General features: G+C 35.3%; 1 protein-coding gene across 9 annotated transcripts in view; it reads right to left on the bottom strand.

The window, feature by feature from the left end:
• SLC30A9 (solute carrier family 30 member 9) overlaps positions 1-21,416 on the bottom strand; it is an 80,654-nt gene that overhangs the window by 39,423 nt on the left and 19,815 nt on the right. For 4 of the 9 annotated variants that reach the window (XM_060417061.1, XM_004009795.6, XM_060417059.1 and 1 more), the window contains exons 3-9: positions 15,717-15,779; positions 13,141-13,240; positions 10,916-11,008; positions 10,212-10,294; positions 7,300-7,358; positions 3,408-3,475; positions 849-951 (exon numbers count right to left, since the gene is read on the bottom strand). In XM_060417061.1, the coding sequence (XP_060273044.1) occupies positions 849-951; positions 3,408-3,475; positions 7,300-7,358; positions 10,212-10,294; positions 10,916-11,008; positions 13,141-13,240; positions 15,717-15,779 (569 nt within the window). Of the gene's footprint in view, positions 1-848; positions 952-3,407; positions 3,476-7,299; positions 7,359-10,211; positions 10,295-10,915; positions 11,009-13,140; positions 13,241-15,716; positions 15,780-17,121; positions 17,174-21,416 lie in introns of those variants that run through there. The other 5 variants (XM_060417063.1, XM_060417060.1, XM_060417065.1 and 2 more) reach the window with 3 other exon arrangements.

The raw sequence follows: 21,416 nt of genomic DNA, 5'->3' as shown, positions 1-21,416 counted from the left end.
TATAAGTTCTCCCAAATCATTCTTATATAATAGGAGGATAAACAAATAACAACTAAAAGGGTTTTCTTTAACAGGCCACGTTTTATAAAATGTGAAATGATATACAAGTAGAAATGTTGTATTCTTAAAAAAAGGCTTAGATTTGTAGTATTCAAAATTTGAATTAAAGGGAGTCTGGACGGAGGAGCCTGGTAGGCTGCAGTCCATGGGGTCACTAAGAGTAGGACATGACTAAGCAACTTCACTTTCGTCACTGGAGAAGGAAATGGCAACCCACTCCAGTGTTCTTGCCTGGAGAATCCCAGGGACGGGGGAACTTGGTGGGCTGCTGTCTAGGGGGTCACACAGAGTCAGACACGACTGAAGCGACTTAGCAGCAGCAGCAGCAGCAAGAAGGTATTTTAATTTTATAAAAATTATTTTTCATTTGTAAATTCAAGGAAAAAATCAAAATACTAGTTTATGGTGAAAATCATTTTAATTCATCAATCACATGTGACTATTTTATATGTTTATTCAAACAAATCCACTGGCTCTTACAGTTATAAGAACCCATATTCTTAAATCAAATTTCTATTTAATGTAAGAATCACTTTCGCAAAAGCCTCTGCCCAATACCTAGTATCTGAGAATCTTATACTTCATTGTTAAAAGCTTTTAAAGCATAACAATCAGTTTTCAAATACTATGATCATAATTCTTTGTATATCATCGTTCAAAAGTAAAACACCTTCCATTTTCTTTTACAACCCAACTGTAGGAATCATTCAGTCTTTCAAATGTCAACTTTTAGACTAAAATCTCAAAAAATATTACTTTAAATTAGTAAGAAAGCTTTTACCCCTCACCTGGTTGCAAGTATCAGATAAAGAGTGTATCGCTTCTGAAAACATGCTTGCTGAACCCGTATAAATCCAAGCAAGAAATTTGAAGAAGCAGTTTAATCCATTGCTAGGAGAGAAAGAAAAGATAATTTAGCACAGATTTAGATAAAAATTCCCACCCAAAGCTTATTTATACATACACACACCCATAAGATTTTGTTCAAAGTAAATTAAAACAGATTTCTAGTTTACTATGCTTTAGGCAAGAGAGTACAAATTTGAAGAATATAGATTATGGTTTCACTAAATATTTAAATGAAAGAGGCATGATATGTGCAAACAAATTACTTAAGAACTGATGAGAAAAGAGGGTGTCTACATTTGGACAAAATGGAATTAGAAAGGAAATTGTGTCTTAGGTAGGTGAAAGAAGATCAGCATGTGATATTGTTCAGCAGGTCACTGTCAAAGACACGACATTGGTGAAGATCAGGTTGTTTAATTAGGCAGATGCTAGAGGTGAAAACAAAGCTAGACCAAGTAGTCTCGGTCATACTAGAAGATCATACCTGCTAAAATAAACATGATTATCTCCTGAGGAAGCTAGTTGTGCTCAGATTCTGACAGTAATAACTAGTATAATTTATCTCAGACACTAAACTTAGTCACTTATGTTTTACTATAACTATTATACAAATATTAATAAGTAATAACATCCTCATTTTATAAATGAGAAAATGGGGCCAGGGGGCTTCCCCGGTGGTCGAGTGGCTAAGACTCTGCACTCCCAATGCAGGAGACTTGGGTTTGACCCCTGGTCAGAGAATCCTATATGCAGCAACTAAGTTTGCATGCTGTGACTAAAAGGTCCCACTGCTGCAACTAAGATCCAGTGCAGCCAAGTAAATAAATACATAATTTTTAAGTAAATAAATAAAAATAAATGAGGAGCTATAATTCTCCTTCCAGGGACCCTTTTCTCCTCTCCTCTTCAGGTAATTTCTTGAAAGAACTGTATTTGCTCTTGCTATCTCAGTTTTCCTCATTCTGTATTCAGTCTTTAATCCCTAAACAATGGCTTCGCCACCAACACCTCATAAGATTGTTCTTAACAATATCCTGTTTCTTGCTATTAAATTCCTGAAAACATTTTTAATAGTTTCTTTAATCTTATAGAGGCATTTGCCACTATCTTCTTAAAACAGTGTCTTCCTTGATTTCTACCGGACTCCTGGTTTTCTTTCTTTTTTACGAACGAGGCAATTTATTAACCCAGCATCATTTGTTCTAATGCTTCTTGTTGGCAGCTACCACCTGTCCAGCAATTCTGTCCGGGACTCCTGGTTTTCTTCCCACCTTTCTCTTTACTCTTCCTCAGCCTCTTCTACAGGCTTTTTTTTTTTTTTTTTGGTCTTCTACCAATTTCTTAAATGTGAGCATTCTTCAAGGCTTATTCAGGAGTGCTTTTCCTTCCTCATACATTATAATGTATATACATATACATTCTCCAGGTGATCTTAACTATTCCTATGGCTTTAATTATTACCTGTATACTAATAACTCTCTAGTCTTTATCTCTAATTCAGGTCTCGTTCCTGAGCTTCAAACCAGTATATACTAACAATAATAACCATCAAGTATATTATATAACAGTATATATAATATAAACAGTAAGTATATTATATAATACTATATATATTACATAACAACCATATAACAGAAACTATGCTAAGCAGTTTACATACCCTGCATCACATTCCTCCAATATAAAAAGCTTTAGCTGCTAATGCCACTTTACTGACAGAAACAAATTATTTCTGTTGACCAGCTCTACTTGGATGCCCTATAAACACCTCAGACTCAAAAAGGAACCCATTATTTTCTTTGCTCCCACCCTGACTCTTCCTTCCAGTGCTCCTTTTTTCTCAGCGATAGTACAGTATCCATCCAATTGTCCAAGTTAGAAACCTGGGCACCATCACTACTCAGTCCTCCTAAATACTTTCTGAACCTAACCATGTCTTTCCAACCCTACTACCACTATCTGTGTTGTATTATTATAAATGACTCTTAGTCTAGTGCCCCTCCAGTCCTTGAAAATAAGAATTATGTATTTTACCTTTATGTTTCCAGACCACATCAAAATTCCTGACATATGTAGTATATGTATTTGAGAAATAAAAGCACAAACTAATGAACTACGAATTAATGCTCTTAAATAAACATCCTAAAATAGATTACTCAGTACAATAGATTAAAAGGTAGGCAAAATAACAGAGATCAAGACAGAGGAGAAAAGAAAGAGGCAAAAGCATCAGTTATGTTCTACCAGGTTAAATGGCAGAAAAATAGAGGGCAGATACTCTTCAGTAGTCATAATGCAGGTTGGTTTACTCTAAATGTAACTTTGGCCAATTCAACTTTTTAAAAAAGATTTCTATAAACACCAATGAAAATAGAAGAAAATTTTTCAGATAGCACCTTTATCTTTATCTAGATACCAAGTAATAAATTTATATTCATATATATATACATTAAAAACAATATAATTCTATTTTTAAAGGTTTATTTTTCAGTACTTACATGCAAATGGCAACCATCACCACTTTCCCTGGCCCCTTAAAAAAAATTGATGCCGTTCGAGAGCGTGGCTATAAAAACAAAACAAAAACAAAAAAATCTCGAACATTTTTCCAAAAGGCACTATGACGATATTTATATGTGACTCTGACACACCAGAAAATACCTCCTCTATCAATGCCTCTTCAATTAAGTAAATTATGGTTTACTTAATTCTTTTTCTCTAGACTTTCCTATTTAAATTGTGGGAAAATGGAAATTGAAAGTGCATGTAGATCCTTTTCCAGAATGTTGTTTATTCCTTGTAATTCATTTCCTGCCTACTCCCAGAAAAATTCTGAGTTGGTTACATTAAAAAACAGAAATAAAGTGATAAAAATATACTGAACTGAAATAACCTAAAATTTTTCATTTCTTGAGCAACTTCTTAACTTTTAAAACAAGAACAGCCAAAGCCAGTAAGTCTGTTGCCCTCATTTAACTCCTGACTATCTCTAAAGACTGAAGCCCTCAAATGATCACACTGTGTTTAATTCCAAAAATGAGCAAAACAAAAGGAAATCAAACAAGTACAGAACGTATTCAAGGAGAATATTTTTCTTCAGTTAAATACTCTTTGGCTACTCTTTGAATTTATACTTTCTGTGTTTCTTTTCCTGCTCTTCCTCTCCCGGGAATGCTATCATATGTCACTGTAACCTCTCTAAGCTTTACTCATCTTCTTCCGTATCTGGCCAATGGTTACCCTTCTATGTAAAGCCTTCCTTGATCCCCCCGAGAACACTCACACTGCTCCACATTTACCGTTGTACTTTACTTTTCTATTAAAGCAAGTCATATATTCTCCCTTATGTAATTTATTCAAGAAATATTTATTGTGCAAGTACTACATACCTGGCACAGTTCTAGATGCTGGAGCACAAGAGTAAACAAAATAGAGTCCCTGCCTTCATAGATCTCACTGTCTAGCATAGGAAGAGGGAGAACAAATCCGTCATGTCTGAGAGTGATAACTAAAGAAACTAAGACAGAGACTGATGGAATAGTGTTGGGGGTATGACAGGGAGGGCTGTTTTGATTAGAATACTAAGGGAAAGGAGTTCAGTGATGAGAAGGACGCAATCATGAAAAATCTGCAAGAATGTTTTAGGCAGACTATACAGCACATTCAAAGATTCTGACAGAAATAAGTTTTGTATGAAGAAAGGATAACAACAAGGCTGATGTGGCATTAGGGGAGCAAAATGCTTTTCTTTTTATTTTGCACTCTGATAATGCTTTGCAGTCAGGTCTGAAGGTTAGGATTTAAAAAGCACCTACTAAGTTCCTGTGGACAACAAAGCAAAAGAGGGAGCTGCAAGCTTTAAAGTGATTCATTCATAAAGTCTGACCATGGTTCCAAATTTCTGAGTTATGCCATTTACTGATAAACAAAAACCAGTGTATGTGCATTTTACTACAATGAGAATATATCAAATCCTTTGCTTAGTACAGGGAAAAAAAATGGAATTGTTACAGGAATAGTAGAAAATGAAAACATGCTACTTAAGGTAGAAGGTGAAAAAAATTTCTTTAGAAGAAAGTTTTGAAAACTTATGGAGTAAACAAGACAGATAGGGAAGGAAAATGAGATTTTTAAACCATAACAGAATGTTATAATAACAAAAAAGAGATTCACTGAGCTCAAATTGCTCTGAAAGAAGGTTGCAGAGAGAATTCTCTGGCAGTTCAGTGGTTAGGACTGGGCTCTTCCACTGCTGGAGTCCTGAAGAGCTAAGATTATGTAAGCCTCAAGGCACCCCCAAAAAAAGAGAGAGAGAAAAGTTGTAGAAAAGGTGAAAATGTTGGTAATAATTAGGTCAGAAATAGCAAAAAGGTCCTGGAGAAGGAAATGGCAACCCACTCCAGTACTCTTGCCTGGAAAATCCCATGGACAGAGGAGCCTGGTGGGCTACACAGTCCATGGGATAGCGAAGAGTCAAACATGACTGAGCGACTTCACTTTCACTTTTCATTTTCATGCACTGGAGAAGGAAATGGCAGCCCACTCCGGTATTCTTGCCTGGAGAATCCCAAGGATGGAGGAGCCTGGTGGGCTGCCGTCTATGGGGTCGCACAGAGTCAGACACGACTGAAATGACTCAGCAGCAGCAGCAGCAACAAGGTCCAAGGAAATCTAGCAGCAAGGGAAGCAAAATCTCAAAAAGCAACAGATCCACAGCAGATGGATAGATTTCAGAGGACTAGGAGGAAAATCAGCATAAAATACTCAAAGAGCTACAGGTAATTTCAAAGTGACAGTATCATTTCAATCCCAGGTGGCGCAAGTAGTAATGATTCACTTGGCAATGCAGGAGATACAAGAAACTCGGGTTCAATCCCTAGGTCGGGAAGAGTCCCTGGAGTAGCAAGTGGCCACCCACTTCAGTATGCTGAAAGACTATCCCAAGAAGCTCAGAGAATTAGGATTAGAGGGAAAGGCACAAAAAAGTAGAAATATTAAAGGGATAAGAAATAAAATATCAATTAGAACACTGAGCATTGAGAGAGTGCTTGTGCCAAACCTAAAATATACTGAGTTCATATATTTCACTATTGGAGTTCCCATAAAATGAAGAAAGAGAGAAGGAAGTATCTGGATCAGAGAGAAAAAAGGTTCCAAAGTAGGTGGGTGAGGAGGTTCAAGAGGGAGGGGATATGTTTACACATATGGCTGATTCACTCTGTTGTACAGCAGAAGCTGACATTGAGAAGCAATCATACTCCAATAAGAAATAAATAAATAATAAAAAGACCAAAAAAAAAAAAAAGAAATAAAGAAGGTACTTTTATTCCAGGAAACATGAATAATCCTATTATGTTTTGGAGAAGGAAACCAACCATCTTTAGTGAGAGAGTGAGTGTTCCTAGGAGGAATACCAAAATAGCAGGAAATTCAATACTAAAGTCTTATTCTATTACTATTTTTTTAAAAAAGTATAATAGAAATTTTATTCAAAATCTGTAACATTTCAAGGCTGATGAGTATTAATCTTCAAAAGGGCTCTAAGTGACACAGATTTCAGAAGTCAAACAGCTGCTATTCAAAAATCTGGTGCCGATGATCCTCCATGCAAAAAAGATATAAAGCTAGTAGTAATTCTTCCCAGGACCAGCCTAAATTACTCCATAGCAAGAGGCAGGGGCAGAGGCTGTCTGTCAAGGCATAGAAGTGACTCACACGACATACAAAGGCCCTACCACCGAAGAGAATCCAAGTCTTCAGTACAGCACTGGGGCGCCAGAAATGCAGGGCTCAAAAGGGAAATGGAATTAACTTTGAATACGATGAATGGGAAAGAAAAGCATATCAAATAAGGTATGACTAGAGTTGTCATCATTGCTAATTTCTAAATTTTCCAAGAAGGGAGCAATGACTCAAATTTAAGTCAGAAGAAAAGAGACAATTTGCAAAGCTAGCCCTTTCTCCAGGTATGGTGCTCACTTCTTGACAGGAGACACCTCCAGCTCAATTTAAACGCAAGGCTGACTCTGAACATGACTACTTGCCATCATGAAAGTGTCGGTGGCTTTGACAACAGCTCTTTCAGTGGAGTGGTGGGAATGCAAGTCCAGTGAAGGACCTGGGAGAAAATCAGAAGTGGACACTAAAGGTAAGCTTTCTATACTGGTCCCAATATTAATTTCCTTCTGGTAGGAAGGAAAAGAAGAGTATTCTGGCACACTTGTAGATAAGGTAGTAAATTTGGTGATGGAAAGATACGGTATTTTTTTTAGCAGATTAGATCTACCTTGGAATAGGATCACAGACATGCTAGATTTTCATCAGGGACAGATACCAGGATTTTCTGTGAAACACATACTCAACATAACATTAAAAGAAAAATATTCTTACCTTGGTATTTCCCAGAAAGTCTCTATATTCCCTCAGTATTTTTTGGTTTCTAAATAGTCCTATAAAAAAAGAATTACGCAATGCATTTAGCTTGTACATATCCTTATCCTTTCACATTTTAGATTAACACAATTATTCTAAGACTATGTTAAACAGTTTTCTCCCAGATACAAACAAAAATATCAGGTGATGGTAAGAAATCTGAATTTGCAACTTGATAAAAAGTGGGTTAAGGACGTGGACAGACTTTTCTCCAAAGATGATATACAGCTGGCCAACAAGCATATGAAAAGATGCTCAGATCACTAATCATCAGAGAAATGCAAATCAAAACCACAATGAGGTATCACTTCACAGCCATTAGAATGGCTACTACCACAAAACAAAAACAAAGAGAAAGAGGAAATAACAAGTGTAGGCAAGGAATGCAGAGAAACTGGAGATCTTGACTATACTGGTAGGATCATAAAATATTGCAACTGCTATGGAAAATAATATAGAGGTTCCTCAAAAAATTAAAAACTATCATATGATTTAGTAATACCACTTCTGGGTATATATTAAAAAAAAAAATGAAAGCACTGTCTCAAAGAGGTTATTTTCACACCGTAATTTATCGCAGCACCATTCACAATGGGCATGAAGTGAAAGCAACCAAAATGTCCATGGACAAATAAATGCTGAACAATGTGGTATATACATACAATGGAAATCCTGTCACACGGATGAACCTTGAGGACATTATGTTAAGTGAGGTAACTTAGTCAAAAAGACCAACACTGTATGACTCCATTTATATGTGGTATCTATAGAAGTCAGATTCACAGAAAAAAAGAGTAGCTACCAGGGGCTAGAGGGACAGGAGAACTGTTAACAAGTATAGTTTCAGTGCAGCAAGATGAGTTATTTAAGCTTGACATAAGAACCAATTCTCTATCTTTAGCTCAAAGTTTAAAAATAAGGAAAAAATATTTTATTAGTATGCTTTCTCAAATTCTGTACTTTAAGTACATCCTCTAATATATGTACAAGGCTATTCACAGCATCATTATTTTAACAGTAAAAGACTGGAAACGACCTTAGGTGAAAATGACTAAATAAACTATGGTGTACCCCCCAAAATGGAGTATTATAAAAGAAATGAAGAAACCTCTCTATTTCCTACTATGGAATGTTCTCTGGGACATATAATCAAGTTTAAAAAAAAAAAGCACAGAAAGTACATAGACTATGCCTTATTTATGAAAAGGAGGGTCTAAATTACCAGTATGTATGCTATTTTACTAAAAATAACACTCAAACTAATTTTTTAAACAATTACCTATGCTAGAGGGAGGGAAAAGGGTGGAAAAGACAGGGATGGAAGCTAAATTTATCTAAAGTATTTTGTTTTTAAAGTATTTGAGGGGACTTTGGAACCATATAAATGTTTTACAGAATTATAAAATAAAAATAAATCAAATTTCTTAAAATCAGAAGCAAAACGAAACAAACGAACCTATTTTTATATCTAGTAGATGGTTTATCCATACAGTGAGAAATTACAAGTGACTTTAAAACATAGGCATTTGACTGTATATCCCCAGTGAGATATACAGTAAAAACAAAAAAATAGAAATCTTAAATCACCTTCCTAGCAAGAATACTGATACTGATAGTTTGAAACAACACTGTATTCCGTTTATATATGTGTGTACATACATATAAGAACAAATAAAAAATGTAATTAATGATGTTAATGAATTAATAAATAAGATTTTCAGAGTAAGAGATACAAAAGGAAAAGGAGTAAGTTTATCAAAATAACCTACATATTTTCTCTTAAGAAACAAAAAGTATTTCCTAACTCTGTCCACTGAAAATACCTTAAAAATATATCAACTTATTTTAAAAAACTGAGTACCCCAGTGCTCCCAGTCCATTCTAAAGGAGATCAGGCCTGGGTGTTCTTTGGAAGGAATGATGCTAAAGCTGAAACTCCAGTACTTTGGCCACCTCATGCGAAGAGTTGACTCACTGGAAAAGACCCTGATGCTGGGAGGAATTGGGGGCAGGAGGAAAAGGGGACAACAGAGGATGAGATGACTGGATGGCATCACCGACTTGATGGACATGAGTCTGAGTGAACTCCGGGAGTTGGTGATGGACAGGGAGGCCTGGCATGCTGCGATTCATGGGGTCGCAAAGAGTCGGACACAACTGAGCGACTGAACTGAACTGAATGAATGCCCACATGTCTCTAAATTTTATTTCCTATTAAGAGGAAAAGGGGCTCCTACTATAAATGCTGATTACCAATCTGAGGCAGGGTAGTGGTTACTGGAGGGGAAGGGGCAGGGTTGAGGGAAAAATGGGTAAAATGGATCAATTGTGTGGTATCAGATGAAAACTAAATTTTTGGTGGTGATCAAGTTGCAGGGTAAATAGAAATAGAACATATAATGTTATGTAAACCAACGTTACCTCAGTAAAAAGTTAATTAGAAAAAAGAAAGTAAACATTTCATTCCTGTAGATTTAAATGCAGGTCTCTTTAGCTTATCTGTGAATATAAAGATACTAAACAGCTGTTTGCTTCTTCTGAGAGGCCAACCCCCTTAGAAACTAGGATTCACGTTTAGAACAGGTACAATCTTCAAATCAGACCCTGAGTTTTAATATTCATATGTCTTATAGAAATGACAAATTAGCCTTGCTTGCTCTCATGATCTTTAAAAGCTATAGAGAGGAAAACAAATAGATATTGTTTTTATAAAATAATTAAACCCCAAAATGAAAACTGTCATTTGCTAGAACCAACAAAACCAAACACAAGAGGTAGACAACCACAAGGGAGTACACAGTTATTACAGACACAGGTCTCATTTACAAGTTGCTTTTCAGTTAACTCAGCTTTAAACTGAATGTACTTACTTTCTCTATATTCTATTTCTGCTTCCTTACGAAGTTTTTTCTCTCTGGCAAGAGCTTCAGGGCTTCCCCAAACTTCCAAAGATCTATGTACATACACATGGCCACCATTCAGTAATACAATTTTAATGACTTCATGAAAATCATATTTAAATCTAGGTAACTAAAATTACATGAAAATCATAGGTCCTTTAGGAAAAATATAAAGCACTTAAGAAACTTTTCTAAATTAAATCTACACAATAAGAATAAATTCAACAGCAAATTTTCTAAAAAAAAAAATCTGATTTTTTTGTTAATTAATACATACTAGTGACTCTCAAACAAATCTGCAAACATATTCTGCTTTTGAATTTTCCTGGTGGTCCAGTGGCTAAGAGTCCGTGTGCTCCCAATGTAGGGGGCCTGGGTTTGATCCCTGGTTGGGGAACTAGATCCCTCATGCTGCAACAAAGAGCTCATATGCCACAACTAAAGAGTTCACATGTTGCAACTAAAGATTCTGCATGCTACAAATAAAGATCCCACATGCCACAAAGATCAAAGATTCCGCGTGTCACAATTAAGACCTGGTGCAGCCAAATAAATAAATAAAAGTAAATACTTTAAAAATATGTATATATTCTGCTTTTAAAACATGTCATTTCAAAAATTCTGAGTCTGTCTAAAATGGGTTTTTATTAATCCCAAAAGAACTATGTTCTTACTTTGCCTCCACATCTGATCTCAAGTATACAGTAAAGGACTCAGTATCTTCATGAGGACTTCGTCGTCTGATTTTTCGAAGCTGTTCCAGATCACTGAAGAAAGAAATATGTTGAATTTATTCAGAGAAGGTTCATATAGTTCAGGATTATTAAGGGCAGGTAAAAACTACTAAGTAAGTCTCATTTTAGGAGCTAAAGCTGGATAGCCTGTAAAAATCAGTTTAAAGATGGCATTTTGTACATAAAAGTGGTTTAGAAAGAGTTGAAAAACTAAGAATTATTCTTGACTCAATATAGACACCATAATATAATATATAGTGAGTCAAATCCTTAAACAGTGCTTGTCCTTTATCTGCTATGTATATACACCACTGCAATATCTGATGTATGAAGAAAAAAAAGTAGGAAGAACACAGATTAGAGTATTACTCCTCTATCTGAGAATGTAAAGTTAATATTTACAGTCATTTGTTTATATCCAGATTAACTGTCATTGTTCAGTCGCTAAGTCATATCTGACTTTTTGCAAGCCCATGAACTGCAGCATGCCAGGCTTCCCTGTCCTTCATTACCTCCCTGAGTTTGCTCAAACTCATGTCCAGACTAATACTAAGTGGTAACATGATTCATAGATACCAATTTATAAGGAGTATATGTCAATTTCATGCTATTTAATTATTTTCCTTTCTCTTAAATTCTGAAAGGTTGATACATCAAGTCACTCTGCTAAACAGTCATTCTAAATTTGACCATTGGTCTTCCTAAGGAAATTTCGTAATAGCAATGAAAGACCTATAAGCAAAAATGTGAGGAATTCCCTAGTGGCCTAGCGGTTAGGATCCCGGCTTTCTTGCTGTGGCCTAGGATCAATCGCTAGCCAGGGAACTAAAATGTTCTAAGCCATGTGCTATAGCCAAAAAAATAAAAAAGTAAAGGTCTAGATCAGGTAGCAAAAGATATGTATTCTGGTTCCCACTCTGTCACTGACTCACTAAATGAACCAGGTCATTGCTAACATCTTTATTGTATTTCCTGGTCTATAATATGGAGATAGCTATACCTAACCTACTTTACTCACAAAGTTTTTGTATGGGAAACAAAATATAGTTTTATATCATTATTATAATTGGTTGTTGTTTCAATATTTACAAAAGTTATAAAACTGATTATAGGAATCCTTATTTATTGATATTATACCATATGCTACCCACTCCAGTATTCTAGCCTGGAGAATTCCATGGACTCTATTGTCCATGGCATCGCAGAGTCAGACATGACTAAGGGACTTTCATTTTATACTCTAGAAGATGTACCATGGTGGGGGTGGTGGAGGGAGAGCCTAGATCATCTGATGTCTAAATTGCCAAGAAATCTTCCACTTAAATATATAGCTTTCCTAGACAAACATACAAAAGAGGGGGAAACATTTAAATTTATAAAAAATTATACCTCAATAATCTCTTCAGTTAGAAGAAAATAATAAGATACCAGGAAGAAGTAAAATAATTTATACTCAACACAAACCACAGCTGGAATGTGAACAGAGACATAATAAAATTGCTCTACCAAAAAAACCCCAAATTTTAAAGCTATATTAATATACAAATACTCTTATTGATAATTCTGCTACATATTAACAATAGAATTCCTAAGGTTCTTATGTAACACATAGATTTTTTTTTTTTTAACACACAGATTTTTGAAGAACCTGCTTTTTTGAGTTAAAGGAGCCAAGAAAGACTGGAATTGCTCAAGCTGGAGCAGTCTTCAGTTTAATAAGCGAACAATTTTAACATTTAAAAAATATATTTTTTTAACTGAATGAAAATCTTTCTTCAATTTAGGAAGGAACCATAGTAAAGTTTCCACATGGATGGTAGCTGGTAACAAATTCTAGGAAGTAACTGGTTATTTAGATTAGATAGAACAAACCATTACATTTACTTATTTTTTTTCCCCAGGGGGGGAAAAAAAGTTTTTAAATTATGTACTCAATCCATTTGGTGTATTTCAAAAGGTGCAATACTTTTCTTCATTTATCCGTGAAAGAAGTTAGAAATTAACTTTAAAAAAAAAAAAATCAGCAAATGGCAAACAAATTTCCTTGAGAGTCATAGTCACATATATAGTGCATCCTAGAAAAGAGGAGGTAACAAATTCTATAAGTAACTGGTTATTTAGATTAGATAGAACAAACCATTACATTTAAAAAAAAATTACCATACCTGGATTTGAGGCAGAATTCATTCATTGCTCTGACTCCAGTGATGAAATTATTCTGAGTATACTTTGGTCCATATTCCCTCTTTTTAAGAACTGCTTTGACTAAAACCAAAAAAAAGAAAAAAGAAAACATACTAAATATGCACACTGTAAGTCACATTTGAAGATGAACATAATGCTAATTTTTAAGTGGGGTCACTAGTGAGTTGCATAGAAAACAGGTTTTTCCTGATGCACTGGATGGCATCAGGGGAAAATAAAGTCTACTTCAAGTACAAAATAGGACAGAATTAAACTGGCAACCACCCAGCTTTTAACTCCATAGTTCATCAGTGCGTGCTTGCATGCTCAGTCTCTTCAGTCATGTCCGACTCTTTGTGACCCTATGAACTATAGCCCACCAGATCCCTCTGTCCATGGGATTCTTCAGACAAGAATACTAGAGTAGTGGGCAGCCATGTTCTCCTCCAGGGGATCTTCCTGACTGATGCCAAAAGATCAACCCTTTGTCTAAAGGATACCCTGCAAAGGTATCACTGGTCTGCTAAACTGTACTAGTACAATTTAAATTGCTTGGAAAATCTAAGTGAAAATGAACTGAAGTTTCAATTAAAAAATTACATGCTGGTTCAGTGTTTTACAAACACTGGTGAAACCAGCATTAAAAAACAAAACAAAACAAAGTAATCAAAGAGTATTGCATATAATGAAGAATCAGCAGTTTTTGTGAAAACTTTTGTTTCAGTTACATATAATAATCTATATATATACATACTAAATCATTAATACTTCCTATGTGGGTTGCAGTCAAAAAAGTCTGAAATTCATTGAATGATTTCACATAAAGTAACAAAGGTGAAATAAATATAAGGAACATTTTTATTAGTTAAAAATTATAGGAAGTTAATTATAGATTATAGGCAAAACACTGCCTTCTATTAAATTATTCCCCTATTATCAAGTATCAAACTGTTCGTAAAAAATGACAGACATCAATAACAAAATACCAATTTGGCATCAGTTACACTCTGTAGATTAAAAATTACAGCCAACATTGGTCTGTTCATTTTTATAAAGTTAGACTTTCAGTCACATGATAGAGATAAATAACATAAGCATATCTTGGAAAAGCAGGAGAAAAACAGCAGAAACTCATGTGTTCTGTTTCAAATTGTTGCCAGGTTACTTCATATTCTATTCTCATGTCTAGTAACTACTAAGTTTTCTGTTCTACTTGCAAATTGAAAGAATAAATTAAGACTAAATTATCCACCACTGAAGAAAGTAAAAAGACTCTTAAAACATACACTATGAAAGTCAAAATTCACAAATCATAGTTAATAAGAACATTTCAAAAATAAAGTTCAATATAAAAATCAAAACTTTATTTGAAAAAAGTATATAAGGAAGTTCAGGTTTCTTTCTGCATAAGTTTAAGTCTCTAAACTTACCTTATTCTAATAACCCTAAAATATTAAATTCAAATAAGCTTCTCAGAGAGGAGAAATACATCTCTCTTCAAAAAGATTAGTTTTTTAAATAACTTTTTAATAATTTCTTCAAAGTATCAAGAAATCCCTGTTGGCCTGTCCCAGCCCAGATTATTGATGGTAACACAACATTAAGTATTCTTAATTGTGACTGTACAGTATGTCTCATCTCCAAAGTTATCCTACAAAAAAGAAGTCCCATTCTCAGCACCACCATAGAGGAGAAAACTATGACTCAGAAAAATCAAGTAAACTGCCCGAAGCCATAAAGCTGGCACATGCTAAAGCTACAAACTGAATTTACTTTTGTCTGACGCCAAAGCCATAGTGATCCTACTCACAGAATTAGTACCTCCATGAAATATGCTACTTTGGACATGGGAGCCATAGCCCAATTATAAAGAAAAGAACTGCAAACTGTTAGGGACCAAACGAGGGGCTCTAGGACCTGAGTCATGTTTACCAGAAAGAGACAGGACATGCGCTCATCCTGCCTGGCCAATCATGTAACGCCAGCTACTCCTGTAACTGAGACAAAGAACTGCCTGTATATAAGCCGCCATACTCCTTTGTTCTGGGCTCTAGTCGGATTCCACTGTGCTGGATGAGACTTGGGCCCTAGCGCGCTAGAAATAAACTCCCTTCTTGCCTTTGCATTACTGTGGTGGACTTGCTCTCTTGGTCGGTTCGGAGATAGGGTCTCGGTGCATAACACAAACAAGAATTCCTTCCTTACTTAATTACTTCTAGAAATGGAAATCAAGAATGTCCAAACTATCTCGATTTCAACATGCCACAGGTATTGGCCTCTAGTTCATTAACCACATTACTTTTCTAAAAATGATAAAACAATTTTTATTTGCCTTTACTCCTTTCTTTGGGCTTCTGAAATTACGATTACTATAAAATTTATGACCAGAATGCAAATTTCAGTAGAAAATTAGTTTATAAATAGAATAAATCCTTATGGTCAATATATTTTTTTTAAGTAAAAATGAATATACTTTTATAAATATATCTATATAAACTAATTTTTATATTTAATTCAAAGCACCATTATAATAAAAAATAGAATAAAATATATTTACCTCTTACTTGGAGAGGTTCTTGCTTAATAATTGGAGCTTTCAGTTCTGCACCCATATTTTCTGCTGTAAAGATTAAAAGTTATTTTAAGTAGTTGTTTTCATAGAAACCCTATAAACTTAATTAACATCTGCTAAAACAATCTGGCAATGTATAAAAAAGATAATATATCACAGACCAAGATAAATCCGAGGATTTATCTTAGGAATGAAAGAGTAGCTAAACATTATTGTTTAGTTCCTAAGTCATGTCTGACTCTTCTGTAACTCCATGGACTATAGCCCGCCAGGCTCCTCTGTCCAGGGGATCTCCCAGGCAAGAATTCTGGAGCAGATTGCCATTTCCTTCGCATGAGGGTCTTCCTGACCCAGGGATTGAACCTGCATCTCCTGCGCTGGCAGGGAGGGTTCTTTACCACTGAGCTCCCAGGGAAGCCCAGTTAAACATTAGAAAATCTATTAATTCCTCTCATTAACAGATTGAAGGAAAAAAAAAAAAACTGTAGAATCATTTCAGGAGCTAACCAAAAAGCACTTAATAAAATTCAGCACCCATGCAAGTTTCAAACCTTTTTAAGAAAAAATTAGGACAAAAGGAATTTCCTTGGAGGGTAACGCAAACCGGTAACAAACATTGTATTCAATGGTAAAAATTTAGATGCATCCCTTTAAAACAAGGAACAAAACAAGGGCACATGCTGTTGATTTTTCTACCCCCAAACTGTTTCAGAGATACCCTTCAATGAAGAAAGGATGACTATTAAATGGTTATTGGAACAATGGTACAACCCTCACCACTTCAAAAAACTGTAATCTACCTCATACCATAAACAATCAATTCCAGGAAAATTAATGATTAAAGACTAAGGAATTTATATGATTAGGTGGCACTAGTGGTAAAAAACCCACCTGCCAATGCTGGAGACACAAGGGATGAAGGTTGAATTTCTGGGTTGGGAAGATCCCCTGGAGGAGGAAATGGCAACCCACTCCAGTATTCTTGCCTGGGAAATCCCATGGACAGAGAGCCTGGCGGGCTATAGTCCATAGGGTCACAAAGAATAGGACACGACTGAGGCAACTTAGCATGCACGCATGATTAACAGACAACAATATATAAAGAAAAGAAAGCTTCAAACTGGGCGACTGTATTTCCAACAGATACAATCAACAAAGGATAAGTATGAAGAATATTTAAGAGTTCCTCCAAATGTGTTAAGAAAAAGACAACCCATTAGAAAGACAGAACGGGGCAGAATACAAGAACAAACTTGCACAGGAAAGGAAATACAAATAACCAATAAACATATGCAGAGATGATAGACTTGTTATTAACAGAATCCAAATGAAATCACAAGATGCCATTTAACAACCACTGGATTATGAAATATGAGAAATATGATAATACCTAATGTTGGCAAGGGTATGGCGCAATGGTAACTCATATACTACTGGCTGAAATACAAACAGGTACAATAATCTTGATAAACAAATTGGGATTATCTAATGTAGCTGAACACAAGCATAACCTACAACTTAGCAATTCTATTTCCAGGTCAACATGCTTGGCACACAGAAACTTATACAAGGGTATAAAAAGTTGAGCATTCAAAGCAGTACTGTGTTCTGTTGTTTCAAACTGGAAACAACCCAAACGTCCACAGGCATGAGAACAGACAAAGAAACCATGTTATATTCATTCAGCAGCATTCTGTACATCAGTAAAGAAGAAAAAACAATAATGGCTATCTTTCTTTGCACCTTTACTATTAAGGTAACTGCAAGCACTATTTAAGCACTCAATGTGCATCAACTCATTTAATTCACACAACAGCCCTCAAAAGTACATGCTGTAATTATCTCAATGAAAATTAATCAACTAGACACATATACAACTAAGATAAATCATGGCAAAAAATTTTAATGAAAAAATAAATCACCGAAGAATACATATAATAAACTATCACAATAAAGTAAGCTAAACAATTAAGGACATATACAATTGTCTAAATCTATTCCTTTTTATTAACTCAAGAGATTGAAACACAAAATTCAGGGCAGTCACATGTATACAAAGGGTGAAAGGAACAATGAAAATAAGTATTAAGGATAATAAGAATGTGATCAAAAATGCAAGGTTAGGTTAGGTGGTAAATTACAAGGTTAGGTGGAAAATTATAGGTGTTGATTACATATATTCTTATACACGTATCAAGTATTTTGTAATAAAAACCTCATCCTTAAAATACCTTCCCTTATATTTATATCCTCATTCAATAATAAAATAACATTTTTGAGCCTATTAATAATAGCTTACATTTACGAACTATTTACCATGTGCCATATACAGCACTATGTCCTTTACATGCATTATTTCATTTAATCCTCACAAAGCTGCTCTGAGGTAAGTACTATTATTATCTTCATCTTATTCATCTTATTTGGAACTTCCCTCAATGTCACATAGCTAGTATGTTAAATATGGAAGCACAGTCAGGATTAAAACCCAAGACATTTTGTTAGTCTATTCTTTTCACCACTTTCCTATACTGCCTCTATATTTAAAATAATATTTGGTTTATAAGTTGATATTTGCATGTTTTCAGGAAAAGAGGATAGAAGTGAAAACTGGGTCAGCAATGTGGAGATCACTGGTAACCTCTGACAGCAGTTTCAGCAGAAAGAGTAGTGATGAGGTAGAGGTGAGAAAGGGAGATGAGACAGTAAAAGCAATATCTGGACTTTCAGTAAGAGCTGGAAAAGAGAATGGAATCAAGGAATCATTATTTATCAAAAATAAAATAATGATTTTATTTTTATAGAGGTGGAAGTAATGAAATAGGGAAAATAATTATTTCTACATATTTAGAATATGCATCTATATAAATGACAGGCAACACCATGAAACCTAACCTGGTTACCTGATTTAGACTTCTGCCACCTTACTGTCTGTCTTTGGTTTACCATCCTTTTTTTTCTTGCCTTTATTTTTATTTTGCCTTTTTGGCCATCTGTTAGATTGATAAAATTTTCTATATTCTCCTCTCACCCCACCTCCATGCTGGTTTTTGAATTTACAAGATTAAAGTTCTACTGTTTTCATGATTTCATTTAGAAATTTAACATACATGCTTTCCTATAAATCTTTCTAATCATCTGTAAGGTTATTCACCATCTCTACCTTCCTCTGAACAAGAAAAATATCTTTAACCACTCAGATTTCTTTTATCTTACTACTCTAAAATTTTAGCATTTAATATAAAGTTTACTTTTACTATCAATAACTTTATTAACACACTTGAACTATTTCTTGCTCTTCACTGTCCCAACCCTTCTTTCCCTGAGTTTACTCTGCAATCTGTAAGAAACACGTATTTGAACAGTTGTGGTTTTTTTTAATATGGGTAGTCTAGTAGTAAATGATAAATCATCTTTACATGTGAAATGTTATTTTGCCTTTCCCCTGGAATGATTATTTGCGCACTCAGTTGCGTCCAACTCTTTGCGACCGCAGGAACTGTAGTCCGCCAGGCTTCTCTGTCTGTGGAATTCTCCAGGCAAGAATACTGGAGTGGATAGCCATTTCCTTCCCCAGGGGATCTTCCCAAGCCAGGGACTGAACCTTCATCTCTTGCACTGGCAGGCAGATTCTTTACCACTAGTGCTACCTGGGAAGCCCTAGAGCCCGTAAGATTGTACTTATTAGATGAAATAATCCTTTCAAAGCCCCAATGATTATTTAGAACATGTAAAATTCTAGGGAACACTTATTTTCCTCTGATCATTGCATGGACAGTATTTCAAATCATTCCTCCTTTATCTTCTGCTTATTGTTGGAGATAACAAGTCTACTTCAAAAGAGTAATAACAATTGTACTAACAACAGCCTGACTTTTTGGAAGCTAAGTTAGATTGTTTCTTTTTCAGTTTTGAAATCTATGGATTTCTTTTCATTTATCCTGTTTAGTACTAAAAGTGTACCTTTGATCTGAAGATTGATTTTCTCAAATTCTGAAAAATTCTCATCCGTTATCTTTTTTTTTTTCCATTATCTCTTTACATATAATTCCTCCATACTCTCCCTCTCTCTCTCTCTCTCTGAAATGCCTGTTGAATATAGGCTAAAGCTTCATGCCTTGCAAAAGCTTTTTCATTTTTTTGGAAAATCTTTTTTACTTTCTTATGCACATTCAGAATGAATTTCAATTTACTAATTCTCTACTTGACTATAGCTATTCAATATATTATATTCTTATTTTAATGACCACACTTTCACTTCTAGGCATTCTCATTGGCTCTTCCAGATCTACTTGTTATGCTTTTATTTCTGCCAGTTTGTATTTCATAATATGGGTACTTCATTTATTCTTTTGAGGCTATTAAACTTCCTTGAAGTAATTTGGGCTGTTATTTTAAAATTATCTGGAGTTAATTTATATTTGATTGTTGATTTTGTTGGCTTTCTTGTGCTAGAATTCTTTGTGCACTTTTTACTGAGATATAATTGACATAAGGTTAAGGTATATAATACATTGATTTGATTAATTTATATATTACAATATGATTCTTCATGTTCTTCTAAATTTTGGAATGTGCAGTCTTATTCTGAATAGGATATATTGCTTTACTCTCTTCATGATCTATTGCCCAGAACTAAATCCAACCCTTCTGTCCTGAACCAGATCTCACACTGCCAGTGTGAAATAAATATGCTCCAGTTTAGTATGCCAGCCAGCAAAAACGTTTAAGTTCCTGTTCTTTCTGCTGCCTCCACCTACCCTACAGCCTCCTATAACACAGAGCCCCAGATAGCAAATAGAAGAGGCTAGCTTCAGCCTCATATAGAAGGGTGGATGGGTAAATTCACACGGTGAGTCTGGCTATGCATGTAGCACTTACAGATCCATTATCCCAAATGAGCCAAACTTCTGGCTGCCAGTGCCTGCTTACAAACCCAGAGGCCAGTACCTTCTGTTTCAGTTCTTGGGCACATCTTTTTTTGAGTCCACTTACTTCTTCAGTTTTCTCTTTGTTTATTCAGTCTATCACACCAGTAAGTGAGAAGTTGAATGGTTACCTCAGAGCATTCTTTCAACAATGCTATTGCTATCTGATCCAAATTTCTGCCAATCCATTGATTGACCTTCTTTTAACACCTTATGGCAGAAAGTGAAGAGGAACTACAAAGCCTCTTGGTAAGAGTGAAAGAGGAGAGTGAAAAAGTTGGCTTAAAGCTCAACATTCAGAAAACGAAGATCATGGCATCTGGTCCCATCACTTCATGGGAAACAGACAGGGAAACAGTGTCAGACTTTATTTTTGGGGGCTCCAAAATCACTGCAAATGGTGACTGCAGTCATGAAATTAACAGATGCTTACTCCTTGGAAGAAATAGAGAAAGCAATGGCACCCCACTCCAGTACTCTTGCCGGGAAAATCACATGGACGGAGGAGCCTGGTGGGCTGCAGTCCACAAGGTCGCTAAGAGTCAGACACGACTGAGCAACTTCACTTTCACTTTTCACTTTCATGCATTGGAGGAAGAAATGGCAACCCACTTCAGTGTTCTTGCCTGGAGAATCCCAGGGACGGGGAGCCTGGTGGGCTTCTGTCTATGGGGTCGCAGAGAGTCGGACACGACTGAAGCGACTTAGCAGCAGCAGCAGCTAGCATATTGAAAAGCAGAGACGTTACTTTGCCAAC

Source organism: Ovis aries, chromosome 6 (genome assembly GCF_016772045.2).
Source record: "Ovis aries strain OAR_USU_Benz2616 breed Rambouillet chromosome 6, ARS-UI_Ramb_v3.0, whole genome shotgun sequence".
In the NCBI taxonomy this organism is placed as follows: Eukaryota; Metazoa; Chordata; class Mammalia; order Artiodactyla; family Bovidae; genus Ovis; species Ovis aries.
Note: the sequence above shows the minus strand (reverse complement) of the source record. Positions and strands in the feature narration are given on the sequence as shown.